The 14649-nt window shown below is 43.3% G+C and overlaps 1 protein-coding gene across 2 annotated transcripts in view; it reads right to left on the bottom strand.

Moving 5' to 3' along the window:
• Galntl6 (polypeptide N-acetylgalactosaminyltransferase like 6) overlaps window positions 1-14649 on the bottom strand; it is a 1048694-nt gene that overhangs the window by 27515 nt on the left and 1006530 nt on the right. For both annotated transcript variants that reach the window (XM_031339868.1, XM_031339869.1), the window contains one exon: window positions 1125-1241. In XM_031339868.1, coding sequence (XP_031195728.1) covers window positions 1125-1241 — 117 coding nt within the window. The remainder of the gene's footprint in view (window positions 1-1124; window positions 1242-14649) is intronic.

The following is a 14649-nucleotide window of genomic DNA, read 5'->3' on the forward strand; positions in this document are numbered from 1 at the left end:
TTTTGATGAGTTTCCTAGCCTTTCCAGGACATTGTCTTGAAAACTTCCATTGCGGGGAAGATGGTAAGGTTACATCACATTGATCAATTTTACCACCTTCTTTATTAAAAGATTAGTTTTACAAGTTAGTGTGCAAGGGGCTGGAGAGAGGAGGGCTCAGTGGTCAGTCAAGAGGTCTTCTTGAACAATCATGAGGATCAGTTAGGATCTCCAGAGTCACGCCCAGGCCTGTACCTGTGACCCTGGCTCCAAGGAAGTGGGATAGAAACAGGAGAGTGCTAGGGACTGCTGGCTTGCAGCCTAGGAAGAAAATGCAAGCCCCAGAGTCAGGGAGAGACACTCAGAAGAATAGCTGCTGAGTGTTCGGTGTGGCAATGCAAGGCCTTCTTCTGGTCTCTGTGCATGTGCGCAGGCGTGTGCATGCACACACAAACACATGAATATACAAATAAATAAAGGTCGGCACACCAAACAATGGGCTTCATTGTGGCAGTTCTAATCATGCTTTGTCTTTGTTTGCACCCCATCCCCCCTTCGTGGCTGTCTTTGCAAGACCTGCTATTTTGCTTTCATGTCATAGGCACACACAAAAGTGTTGGGGTCAAAGGACAACCTCAAATATCATTCCTTAGCTGCTGTCTACCTCTCTCTTCGAGGACCTTCCTGGCCTGGGACTCACCATGTAGATAGACCAGGGTGGTTGGCTAGGGATTGCTGTTGTTCTGCCTGTCTCTGCTTCACCAGATCTGGGGTCACAAGCACAGGCCAACACGCTCAGCCTTGAAAGCACGGGTTCTAGAAGAACAGACTCAAGTTCTGATGTGTGCATGGCAAGCGCTTTACTGGCTGAGCTAGCCCACTAATCTTTGGTCTGCAAGTTGAAGTAAGTTGATTACTATGATTCTTCTGACAAGACACGGAAGGAAGCAGAGGCCGGCAATGACTCACTAACTCTAGATCTGAGTGGGGACATGCCATGACTTTATCCAAGTCCCAAAAGTACCACCCAGAAGCTTCCTCCCATGCTGTCCCTCCATGATCTCCTCAGCCCCCCCTCCCCGTCCCACAGCCCCGCCCCTCCGCCGCCCCCCTGCTGGCCTTCACTCCCAGGATTTCTGACTCACCTGTTCATGAGACCATGTCCTTTCAGAACCATCCTTGACACAGATGTCCAGCCTCAGCTCCATCCCTGTGGCTCCATGCTTGCTATCCACACATAAGTTGGCTGCCACATTTCGAATCTGTACCAAGAATGAGAAGCATGGGGCTGTGTCACTATTCCTGACAATCCTGGGATCTATGAGGCTCTTCCTTGGTCTGTCTTTTTGATGACATGACTAGAAAGACACCTTGAATTCATATGTAGTTTGTTGAGAAAAATGGGGACATGAAATATAACATAGTCTGTATGTAAATAAAAACAATAACAAACAAACAAACAAACACGGAGACTGCCCCACCTGGGGATCCATCCCATACGCAGCCACCAAACCCAGACACGATTGCAGATGCCAAGAAGCGCTTGCTGACAGGAGCCTGGTATAACTGTCTCCTGAGAGGCTCTGCCAGAGCCTGACAAATACAGATGCAGATGCTTGCAGTCAACCATTGGACTGAGCACGGGGTCCCCCGTGGAGGAGTTAGAGAAAGGACTGAAGGAACTGAAGGGGTTCACAACCTCACAGGAATAACAACAATACCAACCAATCAGACCCCCCCTCCCGAGCTCCCAGGGACTAAACCATTAACCAAATAGTACACATAGAGGAACCCATGGCTCCAGCTTCATATGTAGCAGAGGATGGCCTTGTCAGGCATCAATGGGAGGAGAGGCCCTTGGTCCAATGGAGGCTTGTTGCCCCAGTGTAAGGGAATGCTAGGGCAGTGAGGCAGGAATGGGTGGGTAGGTGGGGGAGCACCCTCATAGAAGTAGGGATCAGGGGGTATGGGATAGGGGGTTTGCAGAGGGGAAACCAGGAAGAGGGACAATATTTGAAATGTAAATAAATAAAATAACTAATAAAAAATAAAATAAAATAAAATAAGGGAAAAAAACCACAACAGAGTCAAAAGACAAAATGACAGCTGGTTGCAGCGAAATTAGTTACTGGTAATGCACCAGAGGGAGTGGCGTAGGTCCCTGCCCTCTGAATTGAGAGCCTTTTCTTCTTCAGGTGGCGTTTAACATGGAATTAGTTACTCTACTTCAACCACATCTCCCATTACTATCCCAGCACGGAGAGAATCCTAGGCAGCTGTTACAGGTGGAATGTATGGTTAAAGAAAGGGGCCCATTAGCATCACACAACTCTGGGCAGGTTCCAGTGACCTCAGGCTCCAGTTCAACTGCATTGGCTGTTGTCATAGCTTAGCATTTCCTGGCTGGTTAGTTAAATGCCATCCTAGAGGATTAGCTATACTGGCTGAAGATTGTGTGCATGTTGTGTAGTATAATTCTTTCTAATTATATTAGTACCAAGTAGGGAGAGGTAAAGGGTAAATAGTGAAAAAAAAAAAAAAACCCACACACATCAAGAGCAGAAGCGGCAGGAGAACTGGAGTCTGCACAAGGACAGGGACAGGGACTTTGTAATTTCTTTTTACCTAAAGGGTCCACTAATTCTCAGCTAACGTCAGCCCTACAGTATGTTGTAGGGCTGGGCATTAGATATTGTTTATGATATACGTGCACATGTTTTACACAAGCCCTGCCATCTCAGCCCTTCATATGCCTGTAATAGTCGTGACTTATTATCTCTTGGTAGGTTTAAGAAGGAATAGGATGCACCTGGCTGATAGTTTTTTGTCTGAGTCTTTTGCCTGGCAGGAGTAAATAAGTAAGAAGAATGCCCAGCTGGGTCCCTTCAGGTTGGAATTGGGCAACAAAATCGAGCAAAGGTTGTGAGGATCCTGGGAACTGTTAAGGGAAGGAGGGATGCTGAGATGGAGGTAGGATGCTGGGATAGAGGTAGGATGCTGGGATGGAGGTAGGATGCTGGGATAGAGGTAGGATACTGGAATGGAGGGAGGATGTTGGGAGGGAGGGAGCATGCTGGGATGGAGGTAGGATGCTGTGATGGAGGTAGGCCGCTGGGATGGAGGTAGTGTAGCGGAGGCTAGTTCATGGTTCCTGTATGCTGGGCGTAGAAGTGGGTTGAATGCCCCACAGGAGATGATAGAAATGTCACTCATTTCCTTATTCAGAGATGGTGGCAAGAGTTTTAGCAACTGCTTTGGGACCTCTTCAAGGGGTTCTTTCTCTTATGTTAGGGGTACATGAAGTAAAGTAAAAATTGATTTGTGCAACAGAGAATCCAGGGACACCTATGGATTCCCCACCTCCAAAACAAACAACCCACCAACCCACCAACTGCAGGTGAGTATGGACAAGAACGCTTGTCTTCATTCTCCTGAAACCCAGCAGCTCCACATTTGGACCCTTGAATTAGGGAAATTGCTTGGCCTCCGCCCCCTGGCATTGCGTCTGGTTCTTGGTAGTGCAGGCTGTCCAGAAGTCCATGAGAGTAAACTTGACTGCTCACCAAAGTAGAACTGATAGATCATCACTTAAAAAAAAATCTTAAATGAAGACTAAGGGGAAAGAGTCTTTTGGGATTCTTTTGGAGCTGGGGAGGGAAAGTCAGATGGGGAGGGGCAAGAGAGAAGAAAAGCCTTTTGTAAAAACACTTTTCATAATGTGTGTGAAAAAGCACACACATGCTTCTTTTGTAAAACAGAAACACATAGAGAGAGTTAGTTTTAATATCACTGTTGTGCGCGCGTGCGCGCGCGCGCGCGCGCGCGTGTGTGTGTGTGTGTGTGTGTGTGTGTGTGTGTGTGTGTGTGTGTCAGGGGGAGGGGACATTGTATTGCTTTATACTCCAGTCAGCCCTGAAATCTTTGATCCTCTGGCTTTAGCCATCTCTACTGTATCCAGTGAGCTATCACTATCCTGAGCCTTGCTTGCTCCAGCTTTATCCTCCTCTGGTCCAGCGTATCACTTTTCTGAAACTGTCTGTCACCTGAATAACAGCCTAATAGCTCTCTGAGACAGTCTGTCTTTATGCCTCTGGGCTCTACAATACCCTCACAGCCTTGTTAGAGAACAGTCTTCAGTGTGTATGCTGACATCAACCACATGATGCTGCTCTCTGATCTGAGACAATCTAGGAGCTCCACACCGCGTTTATGAGGGGGGAAGCAGCTGTTTTTTATATTTGTAGACACAGAAGGAGAGGCTATCCTACAGGGTTGGCATTCAAGCTTGTCCATCCATGGATCTCTGCTCTTAGGAAAGGAGAGAGCATCCAAACTAGGGACACGAGTGGTGCTCTGCCAACTCAGCCCGTGGTTATGACCAACCCTCCCAGAGAGCCTCACTCTGTTTCCAAATGTTATGAGCCCAAAAGATCTCTGGCAGGGAGAGAGGACACCATTTTGTAAACTCTTGAATTTCCTCAATTCTCACTCAGATAGCAGCTGTGTAGACAATGGAATAAACTGCTTTTCAAGCCAAATTTCAACTTTCAAGGCATAATTGTCTACATCTGTGTAAATTCCAGCACCAAGTTGTGCCAGAGAGGAAATGTTGGGAGTTCAGTACAGGACGAGGTAGACAGCTAGGACAAGACTAACACCCGTGCCCATCCTAACACCCGTGCCCGTCCTAACACCCGTGCCCGTCCTAACACCCATGCCCATTCTCACCCCTGTGTCTTTGTATCTGCATCTCTACAAGCATGTGTGTGGAATCACTTTTACTCACCAACACCGCTTCATCAAAATAAAAAGGCATAAAGGAATTAAGACACAATCAATGTTTAAAGACTATAGGTGTATAATAGTATTTACAAATGATTTTAACTGGTCTGGGCTCTGAACTGTGGTTGATAATAAGGCAGTGTACACACACACACACACACACACACACACACACACACGCATACACATACACCCCTCAAATCTAGGACGAGGACTGGACTATTGTATAAAGCTGTGATAGAAGACATCGTTTTCAGGCTTCAATCCTTTGATGTCCAGCTTCAGGGCTTGGCACTGTTAAATTGCATAGAGAGATCTGGAGGAAGGCTAAGGAGGATTAGAAGGTGAAGTGGTGCTTGACTAGGCATGGGTAGGAAGAGGGTAAGAAACAGGGAGAAGGGACTCATGATGGATGACAGGATTCCAGAAGTACGATCCTTTTAGTAAAGGGTTAGGAAAAAGCAGAGAGTAAAGGCTTTTGTTAGGGATACAAAAAAATCAGGCTCAGGTTCAACCAGCACTTATTCCCCAACCCAGGAAGCTGTTAGGGAATCTCAGCTGGTGCAGTGATTGCCTATCATGCACAATGCCCAGATTCCACCCTCCATATCAGGTATGATGTGTGCACATCCTGTAATCCTAGCACTCCAGAGGTGGAGGCAGGCACACCTGCTGTAATTCCAGCATTTAGGAATAAAGGTAGGAGGATCAGAACGGCAGGGTTATCCTCAGCTACACTATGATTGAGTTGGAGGAACATTGTGGAATACCTGAAATCTTGTCTAAACAAAACAAAACAAAACAAAACAAAACAAAACAAACTAAAGCCAAAAAGAGATATAAGAGACATCTTTGCACGGTTGTTCATGTCTTTAATTCTAGAGCCAGAAGCAAACAGATCTCTGTGAATTTGGGACCAGCCAGTGGGACCAGCTACCTAGTGGGTCCTTGTGGAGGAGAAGGAGGAGGAGGAGGGAGAGGAAGAAGAGGGAGAGGAAGACAAGGAGGAGGAGGGAGAGAAAGAACGAGAGGAGGAAGAGAAGAGATGATTGAGAGGAGGAACACAGCATAAATACCAAGTATTAAAGTGATTAATAGCTGTGGAATTGGTGCCCCATTTTTACATTTTATTTATTTACTTTTGCTTAGAGAATAAGTCAATCAATTGTATGCTAGGTAGATAGAAATGCTAGGCTCAACAAATATGTTTTTTTTTTTTTAATTACTCCTAATAAGCTTTTGGGCCTTCTAGATGAAGAAGTGCATTCATCACTCACTCAACTATAAGTGGCTGCTTTATGCAGGCGTTGCACTAGATACTGGTCACAGAGAAGACAAAAAAGGAATCCGTCTTCTCCAACATGCAGCCCGTAGTATAGTCAGGATGTTAGAGAGCACATGGACAGAAGGCAGCCCTGAATCTCCCAGAATTTTTAGCTACAAATTTTAAATATGATAAAAGGTGTCAGGATGTTTCTCTTCATGGAGTGTGAGTGACTTGGCAAGTGTACTGGCTGACTGGGAGGCATTTTCTTAAGTAGTGATTGAATGAGAGGGCCAGCCCATTGTGGGTGGTGCCATCTGTGTCCGTGGCTGGTGGTCTTGGGTTCTATAAGAAAGCAGGGTGAGAAAGCCATGAGGCACAAACCAGTAAGCAGCACCACTCCATGACCTTTTCATCAACTCCTTACTGCAAGTTCTAGCCCTGTTTGAGTTCCTGTAATGTAGTGGGCAGGGCTCAGTATAACATTTGCCAACTGACGAAACTGTATGAAAAGGTAGCCGTAAGGACTGAACAGATGCATGCTTAGGCAAGTGTTTTCTATATTGTAAGTGGCCAAAGAATGTTGTTTGCCATTTATTTTTTAAGCTGAATCATTTATGGAATGGGGGTGATATCACAGTCAAGAGACACCTGCGTTATGCTTGTCCCCCAGACCAGGCCTTCAGGGTATCCCTCAGTTAATTTTGGAAATATTTCTTCCAGTCACTCAAGATCTTAGTCAACACTACATCACACATGCCCATCTCTCTCCTCCCTTCCCCTTTATCAACTCCTGCTAGTCAATGTTAGGCCTAGCACGTACTTTTTCTTTCTCTTCTTTCAGTTTCACAGGCATTCGGTATCTGCTTACAGACATTAAGAATGTAGTCAGACATATATAACACAAAGCTTACCATTTTAATAGTTTTAAATGTTCAATTCAGCAAGATTAATATATTCAAATGCTGTGTAATTATCTATTCCCAAGGTGTACAAATTATTCAAAACAGCAACCATTAGTCACCAAGCAATGGCTAATTGCTTAACTTCCCAGTCCATGGAATGTCTATTCCACACATGATATGAATTCTTTGTGTCATAGGTACTTTGTATCAGAGGATCGAACCTATTTTGTGTCTGGCTTATTTCATTTAGCAGAGTACATTCAAGGTATCATGGTTGTAGCACATATCAAAGCTTCATTACTTCTTAAAGCTGAATGATATTTACACACACACACACACACACACACACACACACACACACACACACACTACCTTCCCTTATTCATGTATTGATGGATACTTGAAGCTTTTCCACCTCTTGGCTTCTGTGAATAATGCTGCAATAAACCTTGGCATTCAAATCCCCGTCTTGGATTATTCTGGGAGTACACTTAGGACTAGAATTGCTACCCTTACAGCAAATGATGATCCTGAGCTTCACTTTTTGAAGGACTGCCAAACAGTTCTCCATAGAGGCTGCACATTATATACTTACAAATAATGTACGACAATTCTCCATTTCCACACACATCTTGCCAACAGCGTCTCTTCAGTAAGTGGCCCTTGTAGGTATGAGGTAGTATCTCACTGTGGTTTTGATTTGTATTTGCCTTATGGCTAGTGATTTTGAACATTGTTTTGTGATTGTTTGCAAATCTCTTTCATTGAAAAAAATCTGCTCTAGTCTTTTGCTCACTCTTCAGTACAACTGCTTATATTTTTACTGTTGAGTGTTTAGTATTTTTTTTACATTACAGATATCAATCTCATACTGGATATGATTGGCAAATATTTTATTCTGGTTAGAGAGTTTCTGTTTTTACACCAGTGATAGAGTACTTGGTAGACAAAAGCTTCAATATTGATAATGACTAGTATATCTAGCTTTCCTTTTATTGTCTGTATTTGTGTGTGTGTGTGTGTGTGTGTGTGTGTGTGTGTGTGTGACATTTAAGAAAATGTCGCCCATCTAGTGCCATAAAGTTACCCTGTATATTTTATTTTCAAGTGTATTTTATTTTATGAGTATGTGTTTTGCCTACATATATGGATGTGCATTATGTGTGAGCTATTCCCTGTGGAAGCCACAAGAGGGTGTCAGATCCCCTGGAACTGGAGTTTTAGATAGCTGTAAGCCACCATGTGGGTCCTCTGTAAGAGCAGCCAGTATGATGTCATCTTAATCAATTATTACCTGGAACAACACTCTTCCCAATTAAGGTCTGGCTTAGTGAGGGTTTCATTGCTGTGAAGAGATGGCATAACCGAGGCAACTCTTATAAGGGCAAACATTTAATTGGGGCTGGCTTACAGTTCTAGAGGTTTTAGTCTGTTATAATCATGACAGGAAACATGGCAGCATGCAGGCAGACATGGTGTTTGAGGAGGCTGCTCCACCCGGGGATCCATCCCACATACAGACTCCAAACCCAGACTACTGCAGATACCAAGAAGTGTTTGCTGACAGGAGCCTGATATAGCTGTCTCCTGAGAGGCTCTGCTAGAGCCTGACAAATACAGAGGAAGATGCTCACAGCCATCCATTGGACTGAGCATGAAGTCCCCAATGGAGGAGTTAGAGAAAGGACTGAAGGAGCAGAAGGGGTTTGCAACCCACAAAAAGAACAACAATATCAATCAACCAGATCCCCCAAAGCTCCCAGGGACTAAACCACCAACCAAGAAGTACACATGGAGGGACCCATGGCTCCAGCTGCATATGTAGCAGAGGATGGCCTTGTTGGAATTCAATGGGAGGAGAGGCCCGTGGTATAGTGAAGGTTTGATGCCCAGTGTAGGGGAATGCCAGGGTGGGTGAGGTGGGAGTGGGTGGATGGGATAAGGCTTTTCTGGAGGGGAAACAAGAAAGGGGAAAGGGGAAAAGGGATAACATTTGAAATGTAAATACATAAAATACCCAGTTAAAAAAAAAAGAGTTCTCCATCTTGATCCACAGGCAGCAAAGAAGAGACTGTCATTTGTACTGGTTGGAGCCTGAGCACAGGGGTATTTAAAGCCCACCTACACAGTGACATACTTCCTCCTACAAAGACACACCTCCTCCAATAAGGCCACATCTCCTAATAGTGCAGCTTCCCAGTGGCCAAGCATTAAAACGCATGAATCTATGGATCTCAAACCTATTTAAATTACCACAAGGCACATCGTGATGTGTGAGTGACGAGGACCTCAAAGATGAAGTTTTGGTGATGGATATCCAGCGGTTTGAACAAAGTCAATTGAGTGTTTGCATAAGTGTTCACGTCTCGACGGCCTAATCTACTCTGTTGCTCTGCTTGTCTTTTCCCACGCCTGTAGTACGATTTAAAACTTAGTGTATCTAGGAAAACTAGATATACTAGACGATCAAAATTGGAGCTTTTGTCTATCAAGCACACTGTCACTAACATAAAAAGGTAACTCTCTAAACAGAATAAAATATTTGCAAATCATATGTTAAGTTTTGAAATAACAAAGTATGAATTGCCTGGCTGTGGTGGCATATGCCTTTAATCCCAGCACCCAGGAAGCAGAGACAGGTGGATCTGTGAGCTCAAGGCCAGCCTGGTCTACAGAATGAGTTCCAGGACAGCCAGGGCTATACAGAGAAACCCTGTTTCAAAAAGCCAAGCCAAGCTACGCCAAACCAAACCAAACCAAACCAAACCAAACCACCAACAACAAAAAAGGCAAAAACAACCAACCGAGCAGAAAGAACAAAACACACACACACACACACATACACACAAAACACACACACACACACACACACACGGAAAATTGATAGGGATCTCATTAAATCTGTAACTCTCTTTGGTCAGTATTGACACTTAACAATATTGTATCTCTAAATTTATACAAATGTATGCCATTTCTTCGATTAATTTCAATGTAAATCTTCACTTCATTTTAGCAGTGCTTTATAGTTTTAGTGTATAAGTCCCAGACCTCACTAAGTAACTTAATCCTTCTTTTTATTTTTAGTGTGTTTGGGGCATATCATGTTGTAGTTAGGAGCACACCTTCTCTAACTACAAAGTCCAGGGTGAAAATGTGGTTTGACAACTTCCTGGCTGTGTGAGCTCACAAAAACTTCTTTATATTTTTAGACTCAATTTTCTGCAAACAAAGACAATAATCCTTCATACACTTTTTATATTAAACTGAATATGTATATATGTATGTATCTGGCTGGCTATCTATCTATCTATCTATCTATCTATCTATCTATCTATCTATCTATCTGTCTGTCTATCTGTGGTATCATATTATATCCAGTTCACATTAAGTATTAAGTGCCCAATAAATGTTAAACTTTTGTAGTAGCAGCAGCAACATTGGAATTGAATTTGATATTAAAAGGATGTTAGATGGTTTCAAGAGCAAAACTCTTTGAAATCATGATGATTATAGGAAAGAAACTGAGAGTTGTGTGAGTATAAAGACAGAGGTTGCTTTTAATTGATTACGACTATCTGAGCTGTGTTGGCAGTAATGCTAGACATATATCCAAAGAAAATATGAGTCAAAGGAAGAGATGTCTCCAAGGAACACTTTTTTTCATGCTGACATTACAGAGATTAATAATTATTTGCATATGCATCATGAGACAAGTGTGCTGAGTTTGAGATGTAACACCTTTGTAATGTATACTTGTACCTATGCCTACACCTCTATACCATCTGTCTGTCTATCTATCTATCTATCTATCTATCTATCTATCTACCTACCTACCTGCCTATCCATATCATCTAAGAAATCTGGAATTTGGACAAGAGATCATATATGTAGAAATTATCCACCATGCCTATTGTTAGTCCATTGCTTCTAAAGTTATTTCTTCATGTTGCTTTGTGTATCTTAGGCTGGACCCTTGTAGACATTTCACTGTTATTAGTGGATGCAATTTTGATCTTTGTTAATAACAGTGCCATATTCAAGAAACACTGGAAGACAGATTTCCTTTGTGTGTGTGTGTGTGTGTGTGTGTGTGTGTGTGTGTGTGAGCATGCATGTGTGTGTGTGTTGCTTTTCAATGGAATTGCCAGGAAATTAGTGAGTGAAGTGAGGTAGAGGAGAGCAGCCCTATTGCGGTGGCTCTTAGATGCTAGCTACTATGTCCTGTGCTCTGTCCATTTCTTTATCATTGTCTTTGGTAGCCATAATACTTCATAAGGTCAATCTCAATGGAAGAATGGCTGGAGAGTCCTTCTAAGCTCCCTAGTCCCTGACTTGCTCATATTCCTAGAACCCTAAAGGGTATTTATTTATTTAGTTATTTTTGAGTTGGTGCTTCTGTACTTTTTAGGAGCCCCTGTTTACCTATTTACTATACAATACATTGTTAAATACTAAAATTTTCTTGCTCAAAATTCTGGTATGACTTCTGTTTCCTGACCAGAGAACCAAGGATGCAGCCACATACAAATTAAGAACAGGATACCACATCGTTCAAGCGAAGAGTGTGAAGCAAAGCACAAGACTGCAGATGGAGTGCTGGGAATGACTTCTTTTAGAAGAGGGCAGAGGGAGAAGGCAGGGGAAGTGAGACAGGAATCAGAAAAGGGCAGGAAGGAGAGCTTGGAGAAGATGCAGGAAGGTCACTACTGTCTGAATGTGTAGGAGGCAGACTGGAAAGTTGACAGAGTGTGTTCAGAAGCCATAAGTGACTTTCAGAGGATAGTTCCTACGGCACGAGTGGAGAGAGCAGACAGATTGCCCAGTGGATTGAAATAAACTGGGAGGTAAAAATTAGGGTCAGCTACTGTAAGCTTCTTTTTCTAGATGCTCGACCATGATGGGACAGATGCATGTAAGGCCTACACCAACCTAAAGCTGACACAGTTATTTTTGGGAGGCTGAGACTTGAGGCTGGAATTATATATAAACTGTGACATAATTGATTTGAGGCTTAGAAAAACAACGAAGTACTTGTAGAAACTACGAACAGCCTATAAGTACAAAGCATCACGAGTGCACTAACTGTCCTGACTGGACCCCTCTCGCTGTAAAGCTTTGCCTTACAGCCATTGCACAGTTTTCGCTCCAGCAGATCCATCCCATCTCTAATTGCTCCATGCTGGTGACATCCAACGGCTGTTGGCAGAGACCAACTATTGCCTTTCCTTGAAATGATGCCCACAGAGATTTTCTTCCTATTTTGTACACATTTTCTTCTGAATTCACTATAAATGTAATTGCTTTGGCATCTCGTTCTTGCCCTGGGACTTACTAGAAATGCTCATTTCAGAAGGCTGGCTTATATTATGCAAGAGAAACATGAGCCCATGGCATAAAGAATTGCCAGGGGGCCTTCAGATTCATACATACTCTGCTCCAACTAGTCTTTCACTGAAACCAGGTCTTGCCACTTAAAGTTAAGTGTTGCAGTATCAAAAAAAAAAAATCGTGTATAACCTCAGAGTAGGAACTTTTAAAATTATGGGTCATTTGTCAAAAACAATTTCACCCCCCCCCAAGAAAAAAAACTAAAAAGGGAAAATTATATAAATGAGGGACTTCTTTGGAGATTAAGATAAGTGACTCTTCTCTGACAAAAGGAAAATAAATTAGGACAGCCTTCCTCCCCCCAACCCCCTGCCATTTTTTGCTGAACCAGATTCCTTTACAGTCAGTTTACTGCCGGATGGGTTTCAGTGCCATGATATCTTGTTTGTCCACTTACCTTCCCATCTGCAGCCCTGAGAAAGCAAGTGATCTGCACAGGATTATATAGCAAATGGGTGACAGGCAAGGCTTGTACCGGCGGCTTTGTTTCTGAGCCTGTGCTCCTGCTGCCCCAGATGGTAATGGTTATAACTCATGGACTAGAACTGTTTCCTTTCGGGCTGACAAATTGTCGCAAATGGCTTACTGAGCCTGAAAGAATAGATGGGGATTAATAAAGGCTATGAGTCCTTGGGTTTCATAAGAGAAGCACTTTGTCAGTATTTGCATCAGAGCTGGAGAAGCTAAAAGCAGTGTTAGAAATACATCGCTGACACTTGGGGGGCTCTGAGGGATAGAGAGGTGACAATCAGTTCACGGAGCTCCAAGACTCACAGGGAATATTTGGTTACTCATGCATGTCTCCATAGGTGGTAATTGAGTGAGGAGAAAAGCAGGCATTTTGAAAGAGAACAAGGGGAGTGGAAAAAGTGAGGGAGGGGGAAGGGAGGGAGAGGGAGGGAGAGAGACAGAGACGCAGAAGACAGAAATAGAGAGTCAGAGAAAGAGAGAGAGGGAGAGAGGGAGAGAGGTAAAGAGGGAGAGGGAGAGAGACAGGGAGACAAAAAGAGAGAGAGAGGAAGAGAAAGAGAGAAAGAGAGAGAGAGAGAGAGAGAGAGAGAGAGAGAGAGAGAGAGAGAGAGAGAGAGAGAGAGAGAGAGGAAGAGGAAGAGAGGAAGAGGGAGAGAGAGGAGGGGGAGAGGGAACTATTCTGAACTTTTGAACACTGGCTTTTAGAAAATTCCCCTCCTGAAAAGCAATGTAGAGAGGGCAGAGTAGCATTGATCTTATCCTGCCCTAAGTACTTCACTGCAAAAACCCCACTTTGTGTTCAATCACCACATGTGCTTCCTTCTGCTCTGTGCTGTTCTGCCTGAATGGAAATCTATTCTGGCCCTCTCCCTTTGCCCTTGAAGATTAAAAAGCTTCACCAGTTTAGATTTATTCTGTGTAAAACCAAGAATGTAGAACAACTTGCATAAGAATTTGAATCCTGAGAAACAGAATTCCTTTTTTAGCTTGAAATTTCTCCTTAAGGTTTGGTGTTGTCATGAAGTCAGGGAAGGAATTATTTTCTTATATACTGTATCCCATATGCACTACTGGGACAGAGGCAGAGTCCGATAGCTAGTTTGTTTGAGAAAAGTCTCTTGAAGGTACAGGCAACGATTGTTATTCATGTGGAAAAGATAAAAGCAGAGAGTTTGAGAAAGCTGTGAGTAGGAGTTAGGGCGTTGAACGAACTTATGGGAATTCCCCTTTCCCCTGTAATTTACAAAATTCGGGAGAACACAATTTTTCAACGTGGAAAGGGTGGAGAAATAATGAGATCTAATGGGAAAAATTATAGTGAAAGTCTGAGAGAAATGGTGTAGAAAACTCTGCAGAAAACCTCACTGTGAGGATAGCAGGAAGTCAGGAAAGGTATGTTTAGGAGGCAGCTCCTAAAGTCTGTCAGTCTTCCCTAGGGAGAACTGAGCTATAGGCAGACCAGCTCCAAAGATGATAACACTGATCCTTGAGCCTGTGTCAAGACCTTAAGCCAGGGAGGGCTGCTCTGAAGCCATGGCACAGGGATGTAGAAGTTGTTCATGTGCTACACAGATAGTGTTGCCCCTTTTAGCCCCAAACAGGAAGAAGCAAACCACACAATGGACGGCAAGTCAGAAATGCTGGCTATCATGTTTCCAGAATTGTCCCTTAGAAAATGATATGGAAACATCTCTTTTGACTAAACCACACCATGTTGAGCAAGTACCTAATCATTTAACCAACATCTGAATGTTTAATTTTTTCCTCCTGGAGTGTAATTTGTAAATACAAACTCTTCTCCCAAGAGTTGGACTCCATTATGCAATGGCAGAAAATGGGACTTTCTGTAGTTTTAGTAAA

The sequence above is a fragment of the Mastomys coucha genome, unplaced genomic scaffold (genome assembly GCF_008632895.1).
Source record: "Mastomys coucha isolate ucsf_1 unplaced genomic scaffold, UCSF_Mcou_1 pScaffold22, whole genome shotgun sequence".
In the NCBI taxonomy this organism is placed as follows: domain Eukaryota; kingdom Metazoa; phylum Chordata; class Mammalia; order Rodentia; family Muridae; genus Mastomys; species Mastomys coucha.